Source organism: Crocuta crocuta, unplaced genomic scaffold, assembly GCF_008692635.1.
Source record: "Crocuta crocuta isolate KB4526 unplaced genomic scaffold, BGI_CrCroc_1.0 scaffold15, whole genome shotgun sequence".
In the NCBI taxonomy this organism is placed as follows: Eukaryota; Metazoa; Chordata; class Mammalia; order Carnivora; family Hyaenidae; genus Crocuta; species Crocuta crocuta.
Window position 1 is genome coordinate 1,274,599 of NW_027530508.1, and position 27,891 is coordinate 1,302,489.

Below are 27,891 nucleotides of genomic sequence, written 5' to 3' on the forward strand. Positions count from 1 at the left end.
TTTAATCCTCATCACACTAGAAAATTTATTTTCATCTACATATAAAATTTTACTATTCATCCTCGTTTGACAGCTGAGGAAACTGAGGCACAGAGAAGTTAATAGAGAGCACAGTGACAGAGCACAGAGTGAAATTTCAAGTGGGTGCAGGCCCAGGCCACCCCACACTACAGAGTTGCACCCTTACCCACCAGGCATTCTGCTTCTTACACCCTCATGTCTCCCGGGCTGAGCAGGGGAGAGGTACGGGAAGCTATCAGCAGTCACCTGCTCTGGCGGAAGGCAGGCACTTGACAAACAACTTGCGTGCTTCAATCTCAGAAGAGCCCAGTGGAAATGAGCCATGATACTCACTGGCCATGTGGGGAAGCAAAACCAGAGAAGTCTGATCATCCTGTTAAGGCCACACAGCACAGGAAGGGGTGGAGCTGAAATCCAAACCTTGGCCTGAGCTCACCCTGGCAGGCCTCTCCCCCCCAAACCCCCTTCCCCACCACCACCAAGCTAAAGACCATGGAGACCAGAGGGAGGGAAAGGGAAGACGGGGGTGAGAAGGCTGGAGAGGGGCTTCAGAGACAGTCCTCAGGCCTAGCAGCTGCCTTAGGTTCCCCAGGGGTCCAGGGGAACCTCTGAACGTCCCCCACTTCTTGGGGGACCTCAAGCAGCCGGATCCCTGGAGGTGGATTGTGCTGACGTTCCTGAGGCTTTTAGGGTCTGGAGCAAGGTCCTGGGGGGTCCCCCACCATGCACATCTGCTGGCTGCCAGGCACAGGGCAGAATGGGGGGTGTTTCTGACCCCCTGCATGATCTAGCAGCACCACCTGATCTGTGGACTTGAGCAAACAGGGATAGAGTCTGGATGGAGGTACCTCACCTCCTCCAGAGAATAAAGGCCGCAGCCCAGATTGCACGGTGAGTGAGGTCTGGAAGACATGGGGAGGGCATGGGCTGGGACAGAAATCTGGGCTGCACCCAGCCCCCTGGCACTCCTCAGACCCAGGCTCCACGAGCCCCATGAAAGGGACAAGACAGGGAGACAGCACAGTCCACGCCTGGGCTAGACGCCCCGCAGGGAAGGGAGCAGACTCAGGAGAGGGAGGCCCGAGGGGCTTCACACGCGCCGCCTATACAGCACGGCAAAGAGCGTGGCCAAGAGAACCCCGGCCACAGCTGCCCCAAGCAATGGAGCAATGGAACCGACTGGGACAACCTCCTCCCTGCCCGGGGGCTGCGGGGCAGCAGGAGGCCTGAGACCACCCTCCATCAGGTCGACGCTGGGATCCTGGGCCACTTGGATCCTGATGGAATCCATTGACTGGTACTCATTCTCCTCCGGGGCGTTGTCGGGCCCTGTGCCCAAGGACTTGCTGCAGCTGAGGGCCAGATCTGCAGAGCAGCCTGAGAACGGCTCGCTGTCTATGTGGGAGACCAGCCGGCCGGGCTTGCTCAGCTCCGACTCGCAGCCCCAGGTGGCAGAGCTGTGGTCTGGCCCGGGTAAGCTGTCTCCGGTGGAGGTGCCTGTGGGCTCTGGAGCCACTGGAGGAGTCTCCTGAGAAAGAAAGGAGGGGCTGGAAGGGACCGGGGATGGCCGGACACCCAAGTGGGTGGCCCCATTCCCAGCCAGGGAATGAACTAGCATCCCAACCCTCCAATGCCCAGCCCATAGTAAGCGGAGGAGGTCACCCTCTCTCGGAGACCCAACCCAATGATGGTGCAGGATGGCAGTGAGAGAGGAGGGTCCAGCCTCTGCAGCGGTATTAGTGGTGACTTTCTCCAAGGTACCCTTCTCCCTACTCACTGGCCTGCCTCCCCACTCACTGCCCCCACGCTCCTGGAGCCCTCGGCAGCTGTGGCCCCATCCTGCTTCGACATTCTGCCGGGGCTGAGGGCTATGGAGCAGCCACAGGGCTAGCGGCCTGGCCATGTGCCTAACGGGTCCCTTGGACTTGGTTCTTCCAGGCAGACAACGGGAGCAGGGCTAGATATGCTGGCCCAGAGGCGGCAGCCGTAGGGGGCTGTTGGGTCAGCGTGGCTGCCTCAGGCTGAGACTGCTATCCATAAAGTCCTGATAATGGAGAAGCAGACTGGATATCCCAGGGTGAAGAGCAAGGCATCGAGGCAGACAGGCCATCAGCTTACAGTTCCCTCATCTGCAAAATGCTGCTGCTCGGCTTAATGTGCAGCTTCGAGCTCTGAATGGGTTGATGCACATGACCAGTGGGGGTGGCCGCCACACCCAGCCCTCCTAGGAATCCACATGCAAGAGCTCTCATGATTACTCTAAAGGATTTGGTGTGGGGTCCAGAAGAGGCTGGGTCTCAGCTACCCCTATACCCTCAAAAAGAAGCCCTGGAATAGCCCAGGCTGGAGACAGAATGGAGCCTGGAAAGGGTCCAGGGATAGAGCTCAGGGTGAAAACCTGGATCACTAGTAGAGAGGCAAAGGCTCACCTCTGCGGATATGCTGCTCTCGACGGGGGACACTGTGTTGGCAGCCACCTTGGTGGGCGCTGTGCTTGTGGACATCCTGTGGTCAGGCACCAAGCCAGTAGGCACGTTGGGTGCCACTGTGCCAGCACGTGTGGAGTTGATAGGCAGTTTGGATGGTGGCAGACTGGTGAGCACGTTAGTAGACATTGTACCAGAGGGTTTCGAGCTGGTGGGCAGCTTGGAAGGCATCGTTCTATCAAATGCTGAGTTGGCAGGCACTTTGGAGGGTGCTGTGCTGGTGGTCAATGAGCTGGTGGACACCCCAGCCCCAGTGCAGATGGTAGCCTCCCCGTGGTCACCAGCACCCCCTGCAGAGGCCAAGCCAGGGGAAGAGAAGGAGGTGCCAGTGGGTGGGGCTGATACTGGCAAGCGGCTGGCCCTGGGAATGGAACGGCTCAGTGGCTGGAAGGAGACCGTCGGAGACACGGGCCCATAGGGTGACGTGGGGCTGGAGGCCACACCTGCAGGTGGCAAAATAAAAGGAGAAACACAAATCCACAGGACCATTACCCTAAAATCAGAGTCACCCTGGGATCAGAGAGCTGAGAAGGTCTCGGTGCCCAAGCTCAAGTCCCTACTGTGTCCAGGCCTCCCAACATCCTACGCATGGAGTCTCCACAGTCCCTTTGGGCATTGCTCCCAGGCCCCGAGGTCCAACAGCTGCAGGCACATCCTCGGCCCTTTCTATCCTTAGTCCTTGACCTAAAGCCGAGTCTGTTCTCTCATAAGAATGAATGGTCCCTCCCCTTAACAGCATCCAGGAGGTTGAAGATCATTAATTATCCTCTCCTCTTTCTTCTCCTGCCTGGGACACCCTCCTTTCCTCCTGTGTCTGCTCATTAGCTTGGTGGGATGTTGGATGCTCTGCTACCTTCCCCTCTCCCGCCAGCAGGAGCCATCCTGGATCAGGACCAGGGGCAGCATGGTGGCTCAGCAGGTGGTGACAGCCCATAAAGGCATTTATATCCAGATGGTCCATGGAACTCTGAGAACACACGTGCCAGGCCCTACGGCCGACAAAGGCCACGCGTAATTCTGATATATCACCCCGCCCCCACCAAAATCTGACACCACAGAACCTCATGGGACCTGTGTCCATGCACGTATTGAAATCTAAGTGCCCTCTGCCTCCCTGGTCCACAGCAGCATTTCCTGAAAGGTGCCCATTGGCAAGCTGACACTGCAAAGTAAAAATGAGTGCTTGGGGTAAAAGGAGTGAAGGGCACTAAGATGGCTTCTCAGAGCCTTTAACTGTTCAAGTGCCTTGTGGCTGTCCCAGGGGCACCAAAGGCTGGTCAGACGATAGTGTCACATGGAATACAGTTTAGCAAACAATGGAGCAGAGAGATGCCAGCCTGGGAAGTCAGAGTGAACAGCCCTATATTCCCAGGGGTGGGAACTGAGATCTGGTTTTGGGGTCCAGGCCCTTAGCTGATGAAAATCATACTTCCTCTGGGGACTGAGAAGTTTTAGTGATTCACTGGGAGCTAGAGCCCCACTAGGGGTAGGGCAGCACCTAAGGGCTCTAAGGGCCCCTGCCAGTAGGTGGCCTGGCTCTTCCACACTGTCTTCCAGGTCCTGGTGAACCCCACAGGGTCCTCTCAGGAGAGTCCACAAGTGGCCCTAATGCTCTTCCCCTGCCTGTACCCACTTCCTCTGCAATGTGACCGTCAGTCCTCTCGTCTAGAGATGGGGTCTGTTCTCTACTCCTTGACTCTGGGCTGGCCTCGGGACTGGCCGGGGCCCACAGAATGAGGCAGGACGGAACGCTGCCAGTGTCGGGCCTTTGCCCCAGGAGCCTGCTCTCTCAGAATTCTGCTCAGCTGCCAGGAAACATAATTGATTGCTGAAAGATGAAGACTCACTGAAGAGAACCAAGGTGCCCCTGCCAACAGGCGTAAGCAGGCAGCGTGTGCATGCGTGCCGGTATGTACGCAAGAGGGGATCCAGCCAACATCCAAAAGTCTACCCTGAGCCAGCCCAGGTTGCTGACCCACTGAATCACGGGCTAAATGGTCATATTTGAAGTTACTAAATGTTGGAATGGGTTGTTACATAGAAAAAAACTGATATACCCTCAAGGAATTGGGTTGCTCCTGGGGTGAACTCCCTTTATTCCCACCCTCGCCTCCTGTCCAAGGAAGCCAGGGGGGCAACTCTAGTCTTCACCCTCTCTGGGAAGTCAGAGAGGCCCTAAAGCTCCAGATCACACACATACCTGCCGTGCGGGCCCTGCCCGGTTCTGCGTCCTCCTCCTGATGCCCAATGGAGGTCAGAGGGCTGAGGGCTGCCATGTCAGAGGAGGGCTCTGGGGGGCCAGCTGGCCTCCTCAGGACAGCCCCAGAACTGGGTGTCTGCGGGACTTTCTTTGAACTCTGCACGAGGGAAAATGCAAATGAGGCAGCTGCTTCTCCCAGGAGCAGGCATCTCTTACTGGCCTCGGCCAGCGCCACGGAGCACAGAACCCAAGGAAGCCCCTCGCCCCGGCTTTGATCATTGCCAGACCCTCTGTCTACAGGAACCTACCTCACAGAGGACACACACCATCCCATGGGGAGTCTCCAGGCATCTGCCTGGTACTATCAAAGGTCCCCCTCTCTGAGGCCACTGCACAGGCCCCTTTCTTGGGCTTCAGGTCCATGGTCGGGTGTCTCCTGAACACCCTGCTGCCAGCTCATCACATCTCAATAGAATCAGCCATTTCCCCCCCAAACTTGACTTTACTGGCAATAACTACTCCATCTACCCTCTACCCCATCACCTCCTGCTTCCCCAGTACTCCTCCACTGGTCATTCTCTGGTCCTTCGATCCAGCTCAACATCTTACACGGACCACTGCAAAGACCTCCAAACTGGGAGCTCACAGCTGGTTGCTAAGAGGGTTGGGGGATGCCATAGGGTGAGGCCCTAGTCAGCAGTCTGAGAGCTGGTCTGGGGCATATCTCCATTTGGGGAGCCCTAAGGTTCTGAGCAGAGGTCAGGCATGACTTGTGGTGGGAGCAGGAGAGAGCTTCTAGAGGCTGGCCAATCAGAAACACAAAAGCAGGGACCCAGACTAGATGTGAGGACGCACGCACCTCTCCCAGGGACTCTGGTGGCTGAGTTTCCTGGACAGGCATGGGGAAACTTGGCTCCTCCTCTCTGTAGCCGTTGTGGGGGGCGCTGGGGGCCACGGCAGGTATGGGGGGCCCCGGCACCTGAGCAGGAGCTAACTGTGGCTCGAGTGAGGCTGCGGGGTGGTTCTTTGGGACCCCTGGAGGACAAAGGTACAGTGAGGCCAAGGAGGAGTCAGGGGAGCTCCCAGTGACAGGAGAGGCCTGGGTGCTCCTGGACCCCCATGGCTATAGGCCCCCGACAGCTCCAAAAGCTGTCCTGAGGTGGGATGTACTCCTTAGAAGAGACAAGATTCACTGAGTGGGAGGCCGTATCAGGAGGGAGAGAGGAAGTAGGGAGGACAAAGACAAGAAGGGGTAGAAGGAGTGGGGTGGGGAATGGGGTTGGGGAGCATGCGGGGTGCCTCACAACCCAGGCTTCTTACAACCCAGACAGGGTCAGCAGTCACCACTTCTCTGTCCCCAGCATTCTGGAACCCAGTGGCTTTCTTCTCCTCTTTGTGGGTGGCTATCACCCCTAACCAACCCCCAACCTGACCTCTCACCCCTAACTAACCCCTGATCTGACACTGTTTCCTCAAGAAAGAAGGGAGGAAAAAAAGCAAACAGGGCGGGGGGTGGGGGTGGGGGGCTGTTCTAAGGCTTTAAATCTGAGAGCAGGGTCTCAGCAGTCATCTCTAGTCCAAAACATAAATAGGGCTGGCTTGAGTTTTCTCCTTTCTTGTCCCCTCAGACCTGCCCTCACCAGACCCCTCTGGGCACTTGGCCTGGCAGGGAGCACTGAAAGGGAGCTGAGGAGTAACTGGGCAGCTGGAGTGGGGGACCTAGAAGGCTCCAGGGGAAGCTAGGGGGAGAGGAAGAGGTGAGGGAAAGGAAGAAGGAACCCATTAGGGAGGAAGAAAGAGGAGACATGAAGGGAGGGGAAGAGAAGAGAGGAATGGAGAGAGGGAAGGTGAACTGAGGGAGAAGAGACAGGAGGAAGTGAGAAAGGGATGGGAGGCAAATGCCACAGCCACAAAAATTAGAGGAAGCCCCATTTGCTGAGCACATGGGAGGTACCCAGCCCCAGCTAAGCACTCAGCACGCCATCCATTGTCCCATGGTATCCACCTCAGCCCTGTGATGTAGATGTCTGGCCATTAGCCCCATTTTACAGAGGAGAAGTCTGAGGCTTAGGGAAATTAAGGTACTTCACCAAAGGGACATGGCTAACAAGAGGCTAAGCTGGACACCCAGGTTTGTCCACTGCCCAGGAGTGATGGGAAGGAAGGCGACAGTGGAAGGCAGGAGGTGCAGGGGTGAGGGAACAGGCAGAGTAGAGGCCAGGGGAACAGACAGGAGTTCCGTGAGGAGGGCCAGGGCAAGAAGCTCACCGAGCAGGTTGCTCTGGTAGACAGAGGCCACTTCGTTAGCAAGCGCAGTCAGCTCACAGATCCTCAGCGCCTTGATGAAGGATTCCACCCAGCCAGTCCGCCGCCGAAGACTGTCGAAGAGCTCCCAGAGGGTGCCCTGGTTCCCCCAGAGCTGGCAGTGGGCCCGCAGTCGGTCCTGGAAGGCACAGCCAGATGCCCTGCTCAAGCCAGGTGGCCCTGGCCCCTTCCACACTCAGGAAGGGACAGCTGGAGAGAGATACCAAGTAGCCACAAGTGCGAGGCAGCCATGTGAAACCAGGTCAGAGCCCAGGACAAGGCAAGGCAGCTTCCGGAAAGTAGGCCCTTACTGTGTGCCAGGCTCTGAGCTCAGGACTCTGCGTGAATGCCATTACCCTACTCTACTGGGGAGGAACCTGGCAGAAGTAAGGTAACAAAGATCTTACAGCTGTAGGACAGGAGTCCCAACCCAGTTCGTTTGTCACCAAAGCCTAGGGTTTGTTTATGTAGCTCCCAAGGCAAAAAGAAAGGGTTTGGATTAGCAGAGGAGGAAAAGGGTGCATAGGGAACAGGAGATGAAAGAAGGCAAAAGGAGGGGCGCCTGGGTGGCTTAGTCGGTAAAGCGTCCGACTTTCGCTTAGGTCATGACCTCGCGGTTCGTGGGTTCGAGCCCCGCGTCGGGCTCTGTGCTGACTGCCAGCTCAGAGCCTGGAGCCTGTTTCAGAGTCTGTGTCTCCCTCTCTCTCTGACCCTCCCCTGCTCACGCTGTCTCTCTCTCTCTTTCTCCTGGAAATAAATAAAACATTTTAAAAAAAAAGAAAAAAGAAAGAAAGAAAGAAGGCCAAAGGAGAAGAGAGGGAGCTGACTAAGAATCAGGAGGACGGGGCACTGGGAGGTTCCGATGAGGAATCGGGGTGGCAGAGGTTTTAAATCCTACGTGCAGCCTGAATTCCCACATGCAGACAAGCAACCAGACAGCAGAAGTGAAAACTCACAGAAAACATTTACTGCAGAACTGGTCACTCCGCAGTCCCACAAGCCCCCCAGATGCAAGGCGGGGGAGCAAACCCCATCAGCCACAGGCCTCTCCACCGCCATGGCCACCTCACCGTTGCCACCTCAGCCCCGTGGAGGCAGCAGGGGGCCCGGGCCATCTGGAAGCAGCTGAAACTTGGAGGCCGCTGGCCCCGCTTCACTTGGGACCACAGCCAGTTCTGAGAGACTAGGGTGGTCTGGCTCCCACGAACTCTCAAAACCGAGCCCTGGACTCCCTGCTAGGACAGGACTCCATGACAAGGAGAATGGAGCAAAAACTGAGCAGGAGTAATGACAAGACAGACCGAAGAAAAGGAAGGTTCCCACGGAAGCAGAAGGGATTGAAGTCCAGAAATCTCGGGCAGCTGGCACCGTATTTTTTTAAGCACTTCACCAAATGGACACGAGAGGGCGCCCAGCCATGTTGGAAAGGCCATCCTGACCTACACTTTATTCAGCAAAGTTAGAGAAGCGTCAAGGTCAGGAAGCAGGATGCAGGCAATGATGGAGAAGGAAGGAGTTGGCCCTGACTTTGGGGGAAGCGCACAGCCCTGCCCTGAGTCAGTGGCTGGCTGTCATGCCCCAGCTCACCTGGTCACTTATTGTGAGGCAGGACAGATAAGGCAGAATCTCCGGAACATGAATACGACCAAAATTGCTGTAATGTTTGCGGATATACTTGAAGGTCTCGTCCTCGGCAAACGTCATTGCTGTCCAGGTTCTGAAGTGACAGAGGGCTCTGGCCCAAAAAAGGACGGACTGAGAGGGGGATAAAAGGCTGGAAGAAAACACACCACATATAGCAACAGAGTTGGGAGTGGGATCGGCCCAAAGGCAATTACTTCTTTCTTTCTCAACTCTTTGGAATGTGTTGCTTCTTTCTTTAATCATCCAATTTTATTATTGGCCAAGTCCAGGGGCCCTCAAAAAATAAAAAATGAATTGATGACCAAAAGAAATAAGATCCAGAAGATCTAGGCTCCATTTCTGCCCTGTAGGTTGGTTGGTATTTGCAGAGGGTTCTGACTCCCTGCTATTGTCCTAAGGTCGATATGTGACCCTCATCACTGAAAGCAAGAAGTGCTGCTGCTTTGGGGTGTACTAGGAAAAAAAAAAAGCCCAAAATGATAATAATGGGATCATGCTACTTTAAAGGTGAAGAAAATGAAGTACCAAGAAATGAAGAGCTTGCTAGTTTGTAGCTCTTCAGGCTTCATGATCAGTTTCTTTCCAGAACATGATTGCAGGCCCACCATTAAAGTTTGCCACATACATGTTCTTAGGGTAGGAGACTGAGTTCCAATCACTATGTGTGATCTGGGGCAAATTACCAGTCTTTTCCAGGCTTGTCTTCACCCCTAAAACGGCTCAGAGAGCTTATTTTGACAATACAATAGTTCAACCTAGTAAGCTTGACATTTACAAGCGCCTCAATTACAAGCAATTGCCTTAAGTAGCACTTACCACAATTTGCAATTATAGATGGGGCTGTCTGCAAATTTCTTACCTGCTTCCCCCCTCAGGGAGAGCTGTAGGGAATAAGAGGGACAAGATCTCTGCCATCATCCAATTTATATTCTATTGAGGTGGGACAGATAACAAATCAGTAAATATACATATAAATAAGAATTTCAATTAATAATCAAGGTTATAAAGAAAATAAAACAGGATAAGAAGACAGAACTCCCAGAGAAGGGCATGCTTCATAGGCAGAGTTGGTCAGAAGTCTTTCTGAATTAATGACATTTGAGACGAGCCATTCTGGGCTGTGAGACCAGTGTTTTGGTCAGAGGGCACAGCAAATTAGAAGCCCTCGGGTGGAAATAAGCTTGACATATTTAAAGAACAGAGAGCAGGGGCGCCTGGGTGGCTCAGTCGGTTAAGCGTCTGACTTCGGCTCAAGTCATGATCTCATGGTTCGTGGGTTTGAGCCCCGTGTCGGGCTCTGTGCTGACTGCCAGCTCAGAGCCTGGAGGCTGTTTCAGATTCTGTATCCCCGTGTCTCTCTCTCTGACCCTCCCTTGCTCATGCTGTCTCTCTCTCTCTCTCTCAGAAATAATAAAACATTTTAAAAAATTTTTTTTAAATAAAGAAAGAACAGAGAGCAGGTCTGGGTGGTCCAGGTTTAAAAAACTAAAGGGAGGGGCTGAGATCAAGGTCAAGGAGGTTGGCTTCTGTGGGGTGTTGCAGGAAAAGACTTGAGTTTTGGGGTTTTTTCTTTGGAATGAAATGGGGAGCCATTAGAAGCTTCTGAGCAGGGAAGGGAGAGGATTTGATTTATGTTAAAGACCTCATTGGTAGTTGTTAAGAGATAGACTGTGGAGGGACCAGGAAGGAGGACAAATCAGGAGGTTAAAGCAGGGGGCCACGTGATAGGTATGGCCAGAATGCCAGCCATGGAGGCGGGGAAAGGTGGCTGGATTCCTAGTGTGTTGTACATGTGGGACATGAAGAGGAAAGTAGGATCAAGGATGATTCCTCAGGCACTAGGTACATGGATGGTGCCATTTATCAAGCCAGAGAATCAGGTGGGCAAGTTGTGCCACAGAAAGGACTCCAAAGATCCATTTCGAAAAAGCTTAAGAGGGGGTGCCTGAGTGGCTCAGTCGGTTAAGTGACCTGCTTCGGCTCAGGTCATGATCTCGTGGTTTGTGGGTTCGAGCCCCGCGTCGGGCTCTGTGCTGACAGCTCAGAACCTGGAGTCTGTTTCATATTCTGTGTCTCCCTCTCTCTCTGACCCTCCCCTGCTCATGCTGTCTCTCTCAGAAATAAATAAAACAGTTTTTTAAAAATTAAAAAAAAGAAAAAGCTTAAGAGGTTATTAGGTGCCCAAGTGGGTTTTCTGGGAAGGAAGGGATCAGAAGAGAGAGGGTCAGCCTGGAGCAAAAATGTGGTGTCTGTCTGGGTGGGACTCTAGGAGACAGTGCTGCAGAGCAGAGCTGAGGCCGCCAGTCCCTCACCACATTGGAAAGGGGGCAAAAGTCCTGTCTACCGGCCTCATAGCCTCGTATGTCTGCCTCCCTTTGCCAGCCCCACCAGGTGCTACATTCCTGGTGGGGCAAGTGTTAATGACAGAGGTCAAGAGGATCAAGGAGGTGGGGTGGGAGTCCTCTGAGCCTTCAGGAGATGTGCAAAGAACACTATGGTGACTAAGTGACCCTTTTCTCCTTCCCTCCCATGGCATCCCGGGAGGTACCAGGACAGAATCAGGTAACACGGTTGTTCTNTCTCTCTCAGAAATAATAAAACATTTTAAAAAATTTTTTTTAAATAAAGAAAGAACAGAGAGCAGGTCTGGGTGGTCCAGGTTTAAAAAACTAAAGGGAGGGGCTGAGATCAAGGTCAAGGAGGTTGGCTTCTGTGGGGTGTTGCAGGAAAAGACTTGAGTTTTGGGGTTTTTTCTTTGGAATGAAATGGGGAGCCATTAGAAGCTTCTGAGCAGGGAAGGGAGAGGATTTGATTTATGTTAAAGACCTCATTGGTAGTTGTTAAGAGATAGACTGTGGAGGGACCAGGAAGGAGGACAAATCAGGAGGTTAAAGCAGGGGGCCACGTGATAGGTATGGCCAGAATGCCAGCCATGGAGGCGGGGAAAGGTGGCTGGATTCCTAGTGTGTTGTACATGTGGGACATGAAGAGGAAAGTAGGATCAAGGATGATTCCTCAGGCACTAGGTACATGGATGGTGCCATTTATCAAGCCAGAGAATCAGGTGGGCAAGTTGTGCCACAGAAAGGACTCCAAAGATCCATTTCGAAAAAGCTTAAGAGGGGGTGCCTGAGTGGCTCAGTCGGTTAAGTGACCTGCTTCGGCTCAGGTCATGATCTCGTGGTTTGTGGGTTCGAGCCCCGCGTCGGGCTCTGTGCTGACAGCTCAGAACCTGGAGTCTGTTTCATATTCTGTGTCTCCCTCTCTCTCTGACCCTCCCCTGCTCATGCTGTCTCTCTCAGAAATAAATAAAACAGTTTTTTAAAAATTAAAAAAAAGAAAAAGCTTAAGAGGTTATTAGGTGCCCAAGTGGGTTTTCTGGGAAGGAAGGGATCAGAAGAGAGAGGGTCAGCCTGGAGCAAAAATGTGGTGTCTGTCTGGGTGGGACTCTAGGAGACAGTGCTGCAGAGCAGAGCTGAGGCCGCCAGTCCCTCACCACATTGGAAAGGGGGCAAAAGTCCTGTCTACCGGCCTCATAGCCTCGTATGTCTGCCTCCCTTTGCCAGCCCCACCAGGTGCTACATTCCTGGTGGGGCAAGTGTTAATGACAGAGGTCAAGAGGATCAAGGAGGTGGGGTGGGAGTCCTCTGAGCCTTCAGGAGATGTGCAAAGAACACTATGGTGACTAAGTGACCCTTTTCTCCTTCCCTCCCATGGCATCCCGGGAGGTACCAGGACAGAATCAGGTAACACGGTTGTTCTGCATCTGAGCCCTTAGTCACACAGTTTGGGGACTATGGAAATATAACATGCTCCAACCGAAAAGAAAGGAAACCCATGTTTGTTCACATTTATTGACGGTCCACTTAGGCAGGCATATCCTGGGTTTCTTTCATTTAGGAGAGGAGAAATGATGCCAGGTTGCACTGGCAGACCAGTGACTGGGACAGGATTTGAACTCAGGACTTGTTGCCTCCTTGCCGCTCACTATACACCTTGCAGAACATGGGGACAGCTGCGGCAACTGTGACTCACAGCCCTAGAGGGACCAAGGCCACTGCCTGGATGAGGGGGGTCGCTAGGTGAGGGTGCCCCTGGGAGGCTGCTATATTTAGTACTTTTGGGCGAAATGGACATCGTTCTGACAAGGCTGAGCGCATTCTAACCTGCCCTCTACAGCAGTCACGGTTCTCAGGTAGCTGACTATCCTTCGAGAAGTTATTGAGGCTCCACAGAGCGCAGAAGGAGAACGTGGTTGTTCGGTGGGGGGCGGGGGGAGGTTGTGTTTCTTTTTTTCTTCAATGTCTTCCTAGCACCTCCTAGCGGTCTCAGAGAAGGGCGGACCAACGCTGCGAGGAGAGTTTCCTACCCGACAGCCTCGGAGGCTCTGAGTGCGTCCCGGAAAGAAATAATCTTCGGGCAGGAGGGGCGAGGTCTCCCTGCTTTGGCTCGGATTCCTGGATGGGACCAGGCCTGCGGAGGCGGGAGGCTGTTCTGAGCAGGTGTCATCGCCGAGAATTGTCAAGACCTCGGGAAGGACGGCGGCCCGGACCCCAAGGGGTGGCAGCGGCTCGGGGAAGTTGGCGCATCTCCTGGCTAGGCCTCGTCCCGGGGTCACCCTGGCCCTGCCAGCGGCTGNACAACCTCCCTTGCAGCCCCAGCAGACACCCCCGGTGCTGGCTGAGGCTCGTGGAGCTCTAGCTGCCGCGAACCGCGCGTGCCCTTAGGACCAGCTCTCCCCCAGCCGCGTGCTGCCAGTCCTGTCCCCGGACCCCCGCGGGCCCCAGACCCCGTGCGCCCCGGCGGACTCTGAGTCCATACTCGGCTTTTGCCGCCGCTGGTCACCTCCCGGGGAGGCGTCCGCGCGCTCTGAGCCGACGGGACCGAGCGCCCGGGGCGGCTAGCTTACCTCCGGTAGCCACGACCCGGCGACAGGCCGACCTCCCCAGACAGGCCGGAACCCTTCCCCACAGGGCGGGGAGGATGGGAAAGGGCGGGACCGCGCGGCCATTGGCCAGACGGCGGGGCGGGGCTTCGCGGGTGGATACTTGGCTTTGGCCTGGGAGGCCTGGACTTGCTGGACTGGCGCTTCGGAACGACCTGTGTTCCTGCCGGGGGCAGGGGAGGGGGACAGAAGACAACGTGGTTTTCTTCCCGTGTTTGTCTTCAGCTAGGAGAAATCCAGAGTCTGGCTAGAATCCAAGTGGATGGCCGACCTCGGAGTCAGTGGTCCCCATGCTTCCTGCTCCTCCTGCCCAGTAATTTGAGGAGTAAGAGTCATTATGTCGTTTGTACCTGGGTGCCCAGGGCCTGACATACATTGCTCAATAAATATCGAGTGACACCAAAGTTCACACGGGCGCGACGCCAATGCTGGGCCCGAGGAACCAGAATCACGGTGGACGGGGGCTGGGTAGAGGAAAGCTGGGCAGGGGCGCCACTGTCGGCTTGCCCAGCCTCCTGGGTGTGGTTCTTGAGTGCCGTGTGGGAAAGGCCTCTCTGCCCAAGGGTCTGGGGCAGGTACCTCCCCACAGTGCTTCAAGCAGAGGCCAGCAATTATTGAGCCCCCACTGTGTTCCAGGTACAGGCTTACTTAAAGTCGTATACCTTAGAGCCACTACTCTCACAATAACCGGGCAGAGATTTATTTTCCCTGTTTTAAAGAGGGATTAAAAGACTTCAGAAAATGTTTGGCAGTTCTTACTGAAGTGAAACATGCCAACTCTATCACCCAGCCACCACTCCTGGCTGTGTATCCATCTAAAACTATGCACAATATGGGACACCTGGGCAGCTCGGTCCCTTGAGTATCCGACTTTGGCTCAGGTCATGATAATGATCTCATAGCTTGTGGGTTTGAGCCCCTCCCCCCCAACTGGCTCTATGCTGACAGCTCAGAGCCTGGAGCCTGCTTCAGATTCCCTGTCCCCCTCTCTTTCTGCCCTGCCCCTGCTCATGCTCTCTCTCTCAAAAATAAACATAAAAAAATTAAAAACATGCACAATAACTAATGTTCCTAGTGGTTTTGCTCACAATAGGCAAGCTATGGAAACAACCCAAAGGTCTATCAGCAGGAGAATGAGGAGACAAACTGCAATGTTCTCACATTGTGGAATATTATACAGCAGTGAAAAAGAACAATCAGTTAATACACATAACATGGGTGAATCTCACCAGGATAAATGGACACTATGGCTAACTAAGTCAAGCACAAAGAGTACATGATGTCTGTTCCTCTAGTTGCAAGGTAAGGCAAGGTTCAAAAACAGGCAAATCTCATCTACATAAATAGAAATCATTCACTGGTTACTTCTGTGGTGGGGTACATGGGAACCTTTGTAGGGGATGGAAACTTGTGTATCTTGATATGAGTGGCAGGTACAAGGGCTTGTGAATATATAAAAATGCATCAGCTGTACACAGGATTGTTACACCTTTTTTTAGTGTGTGGTAATGTGTTTTTTTTTTCTTGTGATGGTTTTTTTAATTTTTTAAATTTACATCCAGGTTAGTTAGCATAGGTGCAACAATGATTTCAAGAGTAGATTCCTTAATGTCCCTTACCCATTTAGCCCATCCCCCCTCCCACAACCCGTCCAGTAACCCTCTGTTTTATCTCCATATTTAAGAGTCTCTTATGTTTTTGTCCCCCTCCCTGTTTTTATATTATTTTTGTTTCCCTTCCCTTATGTTCATCTGCTTTGTATCTTAAAGTCCTCATAGGACTGAAGTCATATGCTATTTGTCTTTATCTGACTAATTCTGCTTAGCATGATACCCTCTAGTTGCATCCATGTTGTTGCAAATGGTAAGATTTCATTCTTGTTGATTGCTGAGTAATACTCCATTGTATATCTATATACTACATCTTCTTTATCCATTCATCTGTCGATGGACATTTGGGCTCTTTCCATACTTTGGCTATTGTTGATACTGCTACTATAAACATTGGCAGTGCATGTGTCCCTTTGAAACAGCACACCTGTATCCCTTGGATAAATACCTAGTAGTGCAATCGCTGGGTCATAGGATAGTTCTATTTTTAATTTTCTGAGGAATCTCCATACTGTTTTCCAGAGTGGCTGCACCAGTTTGCATTCCCACCACCAGTGCAAAAGAGATCCTCTTTGTCCGCATCCTCGCCAGCATCTGTTGTTGCCTGACTTATTGATTTTAGCCACTCTGACGGGTGTGAGGTGGTATCTCACTGCGGTTTTGATTTGTATTTCCCTGATGATGAGTGATGTTGAGCATCGTTTCATGTGTCAGTTGGCCACCTGGATGTCTTCTTTGGAGAAGTGTCTGTTCATGTCTTTAGCCCATTTCTTCACTGGATTATTTGTTTTTTGGGTGCTGAATTTGATAAGTTCTTTATAGATTTCGGATACCAACCCTTTATCTGATATGTCATTTGCAAATATCTTCTCCCATTCTGTTAGTTGCCTTTTAGTTTTGCTGATTGATTGTTTCCTTTGCTGTGCAGAAGCTTTTTATTTTGTTGAGGTCCCAATAGTTCATTTTTGCTTTTGTTTCCCTTGCCTCTGGAGACGTGTTGAGTAAGAAGTTGCCGCAGCCAGGGTCAAAGAGGTTCTTGCCTGCTTTCTCCTCGAGGATTTTGATGGCTTCCTGTCTTACATTTAGGTCTTTCATCCATTTTTAGTTGATTTTTGTGTATGGTGTAAGGAAGTGATCCATGTTCATTTTTCTGCAAGTCGCTGTCCAGTTTTCCCAGCACCACTTGCTGAAGAGGCTGTCTTTATTCCACTGAATATTCTTCCCTGCTTTGTCAAAGAGGAGTTAGCCATACGTTTGTGGGTCCATTTCTCGGTTCTCTACTGTGTTCCATTGATCTGAGTGTCTGTTTTTGTGCCAGTACCATATTGCCTTGATGATTATAGCTTTGTAATACAGATTGAAGCCTGGATTGTGATGCCTCCTACTTTGGTTTTCTTTTTCAAGATTGCTTTGGCTATTCAAGGTCTTTTCTGATTCCATACAAATATTAGCATTGTTTGTTCTAGCTCTGTGAAGAATGCTGGTGTTATTTTGTTAGGGATTGCATTAAATATGTAGATTGCTTTGGGTAGTATTGACATTTTAACAATATCTGTTCTTCCTATCCAGAAGCAGGGAATATTTCTCCTTTGTGTGTGTGTGTGTGTCTTCTTCAATTTCCTTCATCAGCTTTCTATAGTTTTCAGTGTATAGATTTTTCACCTCTTTGGTTATGTTTATTCCTGGGTATTTTATGGGTTTTGGTGCAATTGTAAATGGGATCGATTCCTTGATTTCTCTTTCCGTCGTTTCATTGTTGGTATAGGATTGTTACACTTTATACTGCAACTTAAAAATGAAAGAATGACAACTGAGAGATTAAGAGGTTTGACCAAGGTCACACGCAAATGCCCGAGTACATACTGGTCTCGAAAGCCAGTGCTCCCAAACTAGATCACAGGAAAATGTCTGAACATTTTTCAGATGAGATTTTATTACTTTACTTGGGATATTTCCCAACATTCAGCATTTACAAAAATGTTAATGTCACACCTGAACTCAACTCACTGTAATAAAGCCAGCTCTGCCTTGTTTAGCCAAGGCAGAGTGAATGTCGATCGGTTCAAGAATTACTTCTCCTTGCTACCTACTCCAAATCCATGACCTCATATCTAATTCTTGCATGAACAACATCGGGAGTGTGGTGACTGGCTTCCAAATGCAGCTGTCATCCCAGTCTCTACCCCTGTCTGGACCTCCCAAGACATTAAAAAAAAAAAAAAAACAGCTTCCTCAAAAACACAGTAAGATATTATCTTAGTCCATTTGGGCTGCTAGAACAAAAATACCATATACTGGGTGGCTCAGACAGCAAACATTTATGTCAGTTCTGGAGGCTGGAGTACAAAATCAAGGTGCCAGCAGATTTGGTGTCTGATAAGGGCCCACTTGCTGCTTCACAGACAGTCTTCTTGCTGTGTCCTCACATGTTGGAAGGGGCAAGGGAGCTCTCTGGGGTTTCTTTTAAAAGAGTACTAATTCTATTCATGAGTGCTTCACCCTTATGACCCAAATCACCTCCCAATGATACCATCCACAAATACCATCACTTTGGGGATTAGGTTTCAAAATATAAACAAGGAGAAACATAAACCTTTGGTCTCTAGCAGATATAAATATTTAGGATGGCTATTATAAGACAAACAAACAGAAAATGACAAGTGTTGGCAAGGATATGGAGACATTGGAACCCTGTCCATTACTGGTGGGAATGTGAAATGGTGCAGCTGCTATGGAAAACAGTATGGCAGCTCCCCAAAAATTCAAAAATAGAATTACAATATGATCCAGCCAGTCTACTTCTGGGTACATACCCAAAGAAATGAACACAGGGACTTGAACACATATGCATACACCCACATTCATAACCAAAAGGTAGAAGCAACTCAAATGTCTATTGATGGATGGATAAACAAAATGTGGTATGTACATAGAATAGTATTCAGCCTTAAAAAGGAACGCAATTCTAACACATACTATAACATGGATGAACTTTGAAAACATTGCACTAAGTTAAATAAAGCAGTCACGAAATGACAAATATTGTCTGATTCCACTTACATGAGGTATCTAGAATAGTCAAACTCATAGTAGTAGCCAGAAAGTAGAGTAGTAGTTTCTAGGAGCTTGGGGCAATGGAGAATGAAGAGTCAGTGTTCAATGGGTACAGAGTTTCAGTTCGGGCAGATGAAAAAGTTCTGGAGATGGATGCACAACAATGTGAATGTGCTTAACGCCAATGAATGTACACTTAAAAGTGATGAAAATGGTAAATTTTATGTTATGTATATGTTACCACAATGAAAATCCTGGCCTCGGTTGTTTCCTGCCACCTTTTATCTGGGTCCCAAAGAAGGGCACATCATCTCATCTTTGGTATGCTTGCCAAAATTCATAATCTGAAGCCAATCATGAAGAAATGTCAAATAAACCCAAAATGAGGGACATTCAACAGCTGTCCAGTTCAATACGGTAGTCATTTTGCACAGTAGCCATTTCCTACAAATTAAATAAAATGTAAAACTCAGTTCCTCAGCCCCAGTAGCCACATTTCAGATGCTCTTTTTGTATGGCTAATAGCTGTCATATTGTACAGCACAGATATTGTGCATTTCTATCACTGCAGAAAATCCTATAGGACAGTTAAAATTTTAAAAAAAAAAAGTGTACTAGACAGCACTAGTGATCTACAGAACAACTCTCCAAAACTGCCAAGGCCATGGATAGAAAGATAAGGAAAGATTGAGGACCTATTCCTGATTAAACAAGAATAAAGAGACATAACAACAACTGAAAGCAATGTGGGATCCTGAATCAGACCCCAAAACAAAAAAAAGGGGGGGGCACCTGGGTAGTTCAATTGGTTAAGCATCTGACTTAGGCTCAGATCATCTCACAGTGTATGAGTTTGAGCTCCAAATCTGGCTCTCTATTAAGAGCTCAGAGCCTAGTGCCTGCTTTAGATCCCATGTCTCCCCCTACCCCACTTGTGCTCTGTCTCAAAATTAAATAAACATTAAAAAAAGAAAAAAGGACATTGGTGGGACAACTGAGGCTTGGATTAGTTAGTAATAGTCTGTGTTAATTTTCTGGTTTTGATCATCATACTATGATTACGTAAGATGTAAACATTTTATTATTTTTGCAACTGTTCTGTAGGCCTGAAATTATTTCAAAATGAAAAATTTGTAAATGAAATATAACATACAGTGTTATATTAGTTTCAGGTGTACGATATAGTGATTCAACACTTATCTACATTACTCAGTGTTCACCAAAATAAGTGTGCTCTTAATCCCCATCACCTGTATCACCCTTCCCCCCCTCCCCTCTGGTAACCATCAGTTTGTCTCTGTAGTTAAAAGTCTGTTTCTAGGTTTCTCTCTCTCTCTCTCTCTCTCTCTCTCTCTCCGTGTAGTTTACTGATCACTGTCCATTTATTAGTGGAAGGGCAAGAGAGTGATCTATATCCCAGGTGCCACCCCCATCCAGTGAGGGCCTCTGGAGCATTCCTCCCCTTTAAAGCTCATAACCTGACAGGTGGCCCAAGTCCCCAGGCCAGTGCTCCAAGGAGGGCTGTGGCTGACATGTGATAATTCAGCAACCACCAGCTCGTGTTTCCCCCAGAGAGTAGAGTCAGACCCAAAGATTAGTGACAGAGGGCCCCAAAACGGAAATGTTCTCATGTCTGAGTCCCTTCAGGGAACTCTCCAAGACTGAAAAACAAAATATAAACTCTGCCTTTACAACCTTATTTCCGATAAGTTTTCAAACTGTTATTATTTAAACTATTTTATTTTTCACACTGCCAATTTCATTGCCAAAAAATTAATATATTTTCAGTAAAAGCTAGGGGGAACTTATATGCTTGTATAGTTGATATGGAGAAAACCAAAAATGCCTGAGGGAGAAAAGCAAAATCTGTACTCGGAAGGCTACCACTCAGGAAAAATTGCTAGCGACACTCCGGTGTCTTTTCTTCTAGTATTTTCTTTCCTACAATAATGGGCCTCTGAGTCCTCTGGCTTCCAGAAGCAGCCTTGACCAGCCACATGAGCTCTCTGGACATAACAGGAACTGGCATGAGCTCCTTACCTCTAACTGGTCTCAGAAGAGGGCTTGCTCCACTTGAAAGTCAGTCCCTCCTGCAGGGAGCTTCTCCAGGGCTTAGCCCCTGTGGTCAGCATGGTCTCCTCACCAGCCTCAGGGCATTGTGTTGCTGGTCACCTGCCACTCAGGGGCTGCTGTCCCACCCTTTCTTCTGAGAACCACTGACATAAGTTGCTTGGCAACAGTCTTTGACCTGAGAATTGTGGAAAAACAAGCAAATGAGTGCATGGGGAGGATGTGGCTTCCAAGTTCCCAGAGTTCCTAAAATTCACGGGCCTCTCACAATACAGGAGCTTTCCCCCTGACCACACCCCTCCATGGCTCCAGCTTCCTGCCACACAGCTGGTGCCCTGCTTGCTTTCAGCCCCTTTGCAGTCTCTTGTCCTAGGGTTCCTCCTCTAGGATCTGGAACTCAGTGCAGAAAACAGATACTACTGTAATTATTTTTTGCATGTAAGGGTGGCTTTTTTTTTTTTAATATTTGTTTATTTTTGAGAGAGAGAGCAGGGAAGGGGCAGAGAGAGAGAAGGAGACGCAGAATTCAAAGCAGGGCTCCAGGCTCCGAGCTGTTAGCACAGAGCCCTACACAGGGCTCAAACCCACAAACGGTGAGATCATGACCTGAGCCGAAATTGGATGCTTAACCAACTGAGCCACCCAGGTGCCCCAAGGGTTTTGTTTCTATTTTTTTAATGTTTTTTTTTTAATTTATTTATTTCTAGGAGAGAGAGAGAGACAGCGTGAGCAGAGGAGGGTCAGAGAGACAGGGAGTCACAGGCTGAAACAGGCTCCAGGCTCTGAGCTGGCAGTCAGCACAGAGCCCGACGCGGGACCCGAACCCACGAACCGCGAGATCATGACCTAAGCGAAAGTCGGACGCTTAACCGACTAAGCCACCCAGGCGCCCCCAAGGGTTTTGTTTCTTAAAGCATAATTTACCTTCTGTGAAATGTATCAATCTTAAGTGTTCCACTTGATTAATTTTTATCTAAGTAAATATCAGCATCTGGATCAAAACCTACAATATTTCCAACTTCTCCAGAAAGTTCCCTTATACTCTTTTATCAATCTTAACCCCAATCCATTATTCTGAGTCCATCACCATAGTTATTCTACCTGTTCTTGAATTTAATATAAATGAAATCAAAGGATACATGCTGTTTTGTGTCTGGCATCTTTCACCCATCTTTTTTTTTTTTTTTTAGTAATCTCTACCCCCAACAACGTGCTCCAACTCATAACCCTGAGATCAAGAGTTGTATGGTTGTATGCTCCACTGACCCAGGCATCCCTACACGTTTTTGACATCAATCTATCTTGCTGCATGTATTAGTTGTTGCATTTGTTCTTTCTGGTGCTGAGTAGTATTCTATTATATGAATATACCACAATATGTTTATTCAATCCATTTTCTATGGAATATTTGGGCTTCTCTGGGTTTGTTTGGGCTAGTAGCAATAAAGCCACTATGAACATTCATGAAGAAATCTTTTTGTGGAACTATGTAGTCATTTAAAAATTGATGGGCAACAGGGTATATATATCTAGCTTAACTAGAAGTTGCCAAGCCATTCTCCAAAGTGGTTCATCACTTTAAACCTGACCAGCCATCTATTGATGGTTTCAGGTGAGTCAATCCAGCGCTCTTCTTTACCAACACTTAATAAGGCCAGTTTGTTTTCCCCCCCACAGGAAGGAATGTAATACAGAGAATTAGTTTGTTTCAAAATTGGTGGCTGTTGGGGGTGGGGGGTGGGGTGGAGGACTGCAGGCAGCAGGAGGTCCCCAAAGGAGTAACTGAGCTCAAGACCACGTTACTATAACCATAGTTGTAAGTGAGAAGGTCGGTCCCCAGCTCCACACAGCTCTGTCTCAATGTCAAGTGGATGCAGGAATGCCAAGTCTGTCTTTAGACCTTCACATATTTGTGTCCTTGCTGTGGGTAGAAAGATAACCTTTATTCCCCAAATCTCTGATGGGGCATCTAATTGTCAGATCTCATTTTATATTCTTAACTCTAGCTGCAAAGGAATCTGGAAGGTGTAGCTTTTCTTCACCTTTCAGCCTCTGTGAAATACAGGAAAGCACCCTATGTAAGGAGGCAGAGGGAGCCAGTTGTATCAGTTGGCTTTTACTGAGTGAAAAAGCTATCTCAGGGGTGCCTGGCTGGCTCGGTCTGTGGAGCATGGGTTGTGAGTTCTAGTTCTATGTTGGGTGTAGAGATTGAAATAAAGATGAAAAATAAAATCTTTTTAAAAAAGGTATCCCAAAATGTAACTGACCAAAATAGCAACCATTTATTTATTTAGTTCACCATTCTGCAGGTTGTTGATTTGGGACTGGGCTTAGCTAGGCAGCTCTCATCTTCTTTGGGCTCCCCTCATACCAGTTGCCAATTCTGTTGGGAACTGAGCGGCCTAAGATGGGCTCAGCTGGGATGGATCATCTCTGTTCTCTGTGGTCTGTCATTCTCCAGCAGGCTGGCCTAGGCTTGTTTTCATCATGGCTGGGCAGGTCCCTGAGAGAGAGCTCAAAATGCTCTTTAGGCCTGGGCTCCAATATGGTATTTCACTTCTGCCACATTCTGCTGGGCAAAGTAAGTCACTAAGTGTGGCCCAGGTTAAAGGGGAGTGGAAATAGAGGCCAACTCTTCCAGAAGGTGATGTAAAGCCACAGTGCATGGGTGTGAATAAAGGGTGGAATGAGAAGTCAGGGCAGTCTGCTACACTAGGCCACAGCACACACCATACCCCTAACTCCTGGAACTAGTCAGCAAATCCTAAGTACCCTGTTTATTTTCTGTGTAAAGCAGTTAAGATTCTCTCTCTCACCTTTTCTGTTCCTTTATTTTGCCTTGCTTCCTGGGTTCCTTTATTTTCCAGATCTTCAAATTAGTTTTTAATTAAGCAATAATGTCTTTATTTTCTGAGAATTCATTCTTATTCTCTGATGTTCCATCCTTGCCTTATGGATGTAATATCTTCCTGAATCTAATTACTGAGAGTAGTAATTAGAGAGCCTTAAAAACCATTTTTTTTTTTCAGGGCGCCAGGGTGGCTCAGTCAGATAAGCATCCAACTTCAGCTCAGGTCATGATCTCAAGGTTCGTGAGTTCGAGCCTCGTGTTGCGCTCTGTGCTGACAGCTTAGAGCCTGGAACCTGCTTCAGATTCTGTGTCTCTCTCCCTCTTTACCCCTTCCCCAGTTGTGTGTGTCGCTTGCTTGCGTGTTTTTTCTCTCTCAGCAATAATAAATGAATAAACTTTATTCTTAAAAAATTTTTTTCTAATATTCCCTGCATGATTTTCCTCTGAAGCCAGTTTTTGCTGTTAGCTTATTTAATTTCTCTTTTGCGTTGCAGTCTTTCCCCTGTCTGGCGAACTTTGTTTGCATTAAGAATGAGGCAATAAAAAGCACTGGGGAAGTTCAATGCACATCCACTGTTTGGCTTCCTTTTGGGGTAGCCAGATGCGGACTGGCCTGTAGAGAAGGCTCTAGAGGCCAAAACACAAGGGGCTCATGTGTGGGGCTATTCTGCTTCTTTAGAGTATGAGTGCTTAACCTGGTTCAGGCCAATGACCCCTTGTATTGTCTGGTAAAGTCCAGAGGACAGAGTAGTGTTTTTAAAGGCATTAAAGATACACAGGATTTAAAAAAAAAAAAAAAAAAATCCCAATTACACTGAAATACAATCATTAAACTATTAAACAAATGTTTAAGTAGTTTTATGCATAAATGATAATCTGAGGTATCTTTATTGTGATATGAAAATACCCATAATTCCTTTTAGTGACCAAGGCTTAGATTCTGCTAATGCCATTGTCTCTGGTGGCCAACATTTAAAAACCAAGGAAACTACAGGGGCGCCTGGGTGGCTTAGTCGGTTAAGCGTCCGACTTTCGCTTCGGTCATGATCTCGCGGTTCGTGGGTTCGAGCCCCGCGTCGGGCTCTGTGCTGACTGCCAGCTCAGAGCCTGGAGCTTATTTCAGAGTCTGTGACTCCCTCTCTCTCTGACCCTTCCCTGCTCACGCTGTCTCTCTCTCTCTCTCGCCTAGAAATAAATAAAACATTAAAAAATAAAAAAAAATAAAAAAAAAATAAAAACCAAGGAAACTACAAAAGGCAACTTTGTAATTGGGGGATGATGGATATGTTCATTACCTGGACTGTGATGATGGTTTAGGTATAAACATATGTCAAATCTCATCAAATTGTACATGTAAAAATACGTGTGATGGCTGGGAAATAAAGAATCCTGTCAGCAGACAGATCCCTGGACCCCCACACAGAGGAGACAGAAAATACCATTACCAAAAATGCAGTCAGCTCACACACGCACAGGTACACCAGGACACACTACAAAGTCTGGGGAGCAGTTCATGTATTTTGTACTTAAATTTTATACACTTAAATGCCTCTCCTCCCTTGGGAGACAAATGAATAAACTTTGGAAAAGTTTCCTGTCCCCCTCGTAAGAGACTCCTGAATTGCTTTTAGAGCTCCATGAACAGAGCTGTAGGGCCAGAAGGCCTGCATCGTAAAATCCAGCTCAGTTTATCAAATTCCTGACCAAAGAGTCGGGCCTCCGACATTTTTTAAGATGACATTCTAAGGTGAGGGGAGAAGCAGCTATCTCCGTTATTAAACAAAAAAAAATTGTATTTATTTACCCTTATGGCAGCTCATTGTATGCCATTCGTACCTGATATAACTGTATACATTTTCCAAAAAAAAGAGGGAGGGTGATATTAATTTCAGTTAGTGATTAGTGAAAAAGATGTAATTATTTTTCCCACCCAAGTCTGCATCATCCGGAACTCTACCCATGGATCCCTTGCAGGCCTGTGGCTTCCAGGTCCCAGAGTTGTCCCAATGGTGCCCTGACAGTAACAGCGTTTCTCCCGACTCAGGGTCCAGCCTGTGGCCATCACTTCCTTGGGGTGTCATGGTCTCCTTTCATCTAACCCAGTTCCTCAGCCTTTCACTGCCTTGATGGTTTTGAAGAACACAAGCCACAATTACCCTCCCTTTGGGTTTGGCTCAAGTTTCCTCCTGATCAGGGGCGCCTGGGTGGCTTAGTCGGTTAAGCGTCCAACTTTCGCTTAGGTCATGATCTCTCGGTTCGTGGGTTCAAGCCCCACTTCGGGCTCTGTGCTGACTGCCAGCTTAGAGCCTGGTGCCTGTTTCAGTCGGTGACTCCTTCTCTCTCTGACCCTCCCCTGCTCACGCTGTCTCTCTCTCTCTCTCCTAGAAATAAATAAAACATTTAAAAAAAAAAAAAGTTTCCTCCTGATCAGATTCAGGTTAAGCATGCCTAACGCTCACAAGTGTTGTGCCCTTCCTGCAATCAGGGAGGACAGCATGATGCCATCATGGGGGATGTTCACTTTGGTCATTTGATAAAGGGGGCACCCTCCAGGTCTCTCCACTATAATTTACTATTTCCCCATTTTTAATTAGTAAATAACTCACAGAAAGGCTCTTCAAGGTATGTCAAAATCCTGTAGGTAGGTGGCTGATGACAAAGGTGATGAGCAAGATCGGTAAGTTTTCCTCTCTTGGCCAGAAATGACTTCGTTTTCATCACGTGGATACCACAGGAACACATGAGCCAGAAACCCGTCAAAGGGTTTTAATGTCTTTTACTTTGGATCAAGTGTCCACACCAAGCAATGCCCAGAGAGTAAACGCTGTGCTGCCATCTCCAGCTCCAGGCAGAGTCTTTGCTGGGCCAAAGATTTCTGGACCCTCAAGCTGCCATGACCTGCATAATCGGGGTGGATGTAGAAGGTGTTGCTCTGACCACTGCTAGGCTTCATAAACCCAGGAGATTTTTTCAGAGAAAGGAGGAGTTCTAACCACTTTTTTACTCAGTGTTCCTGGTGGCAGAAATCACAAGCCTATGCTAACACCCAATCACCGGAGAGAAAGATCATTCCTTTACATTAACAGCAGTGTAGAAGGCAAGCCAGCAGAAGTTCTGAACGCAGGGGGCTTGAAACAGGAAACTTGCATATTGCTTCCTTTGCTGTCACAAGTAGCTTATCATCTGGGAGAGGGACATGTGGTCCTGGGCCTACCATCCTTGAGAGATAACAGAGGCAGTCTGTTGTTTCTGTCTGCTTTCCCAGGAGAAAGAAAAAGTTGTTACACGGTGATGTTGCAGACTCCCTGGCCCCAAGGTTCTCTTATAAACAACCTATTCGTTCATGCATTCATTCATTTGTTTAACATAATTTTGGATGCCTGCTATGTGCCAGGTGCTATGTTTAGCTAGAAAACAAGAGACATAATGTAAATCCTCCTGGAGGTCATAATCTGATGGGAAAAAGAAACATTAAACTAAATAACACAAAAATAAACATGTGATGGATGGAGGGGGCCAGAAAAAACTGATAAATTAAAACAGCTATGTCTGCTTCTTAAGGGGAATATATAATTCATATCTGGAAGGATACATCTTTCTATGATCCCCTTCAGATTACAGACTTTAGTGGGGAAGGAAGCCATGTTCTATGAGTTTCTGAGTTCAAAACAGAACACTGAAAATGTGGTTTGAGAAGCGCCTGGGTGGCACAGTTGGCTAAGCATCTGACTCTTCATCTCGGCTCAGGTCATGATCTCATGGGTTTGTGAGTTCGAGCCCCACATTGGGCTCTGCACCAATGGTGTGGAGTCTGCTTGGGATTTGGTCTCCTTCTCTCTGCCCCTTCTCTGCTTGTGCTCTCTCACTCTCCCTCAAAATAAATAAATAAACTTAAATTAAAAAAAGAAAGAAAATGTGCTTTGAGTTGCTGCAGATGGAGCCCCAGAACAGTCTTTTTCTTTCTCTTTTTTAAGTGGGCACAGGTATGCTATCAACAGGTAGGCCTGGAACCAAGCTGGGTGGGCAATGAGGCCTTACAGTGCTCAGTATGACCAGGACAGGTGGATGAACAGGAATGAAATAAGGCTGCGAGGAACAGAGAGCACAGAAGGAAGCATGGGGAGGTACTGCTTAATGGGTACAGTTTCTGTTTCACAAGAAGAAAACATGCTGGAAACAAACAATATTGTGCATGGACTTAATGCCACTAAATTGTACACTTAAAATGGTTAAAATGGTCAATTTTATGTTACGTATACTTTAGAATAAAAAGAAGAAATACAAATTTTAATAAAAAGAAGGGAGCAGCCTGAAAGTTGAGCGGAGGCTGAGGCTCCCAGAGGAACTGGGAGTGAGAATATCTCTCTAGGGGAAGCGGTCTAGAGACTCCGAGAACAGGAATGCCTAAAAATCAATCTTAAGTTTGTTGCTCTGTTCTTTAGGATAACTCTTCTCTATCCCCTAACCTTCAGTAAAAGTTTGCTACCACACAAATGCCTGATTTGGGGGGGCATCAAGGGAAAGAGCATGCATTCGGAGTCTGGGCAGACACGGTATGCAAGGGAAGACAGGGGCCACATGTCTTGAGACCCAATGAAGCCTGACACCCCAGAAGCCGAGAAGACAAGAAGTGATGCCTCAGAGACACATATGACATGCTGGGGCAGTGCTCAGTGTCCCACTGCAGGTGGGATGAGGGCTGGAGC

General features: G+C 48.6%; 1 protein-coding gene across 5 annotated transcripts; it reads right to left on the bottom strand.

The window, feature by feature from the left end:
* MAVS (mitochondrial antiviral signaling protein) lies at positions 1-26,441 on the bottom strand. 5 transcript variants are annotated; one of them, XM_077766936.1, is made up of 8 exons: positions 25,792-26,441; positions 20,305-20,512; positions 8,599-8,785; positions 6,976-7,150; positions 5,567-5,742; positions 4,708-4,864; positions 2,451-2,950; positions 1-1,549 (listed from the first exon to the last, which is right to left on the bottom strand). In XM_077766936.1, exons 3-8 carry the CDS (start codon positions 8,713-8,715, stop codon positions 1,112-1,114), a joined length of 1,563 nt encoding a protein of 520 aa, XP_077623062.1. In that variant the 5' UTR covers positions 8,716-8,785; positions 20,305-20,512; positions 25,792-26,441; the 3' UTR covers positions 1-1,111. The 5 variants fall into 5 exon arrangements, with proteins under 5 accessions (XP_077623062.1, XP_077623060.1, XP_077623063.1 ...); XM_077766934.1 differs by lacking the exons at positions 20,305-20,512; positions 25,792-26,441 and adding exons at positions 13,025-13,128; positions 13,565-13,725; XM_077766937.1 differs by lacking the exons at positions 20,305-20,512; positions 25,792-26,441 and adding an exon at positions 13,565-13,616.
* Positions 26,442-27,891: the final 1,450 nt, after the last annotated feature.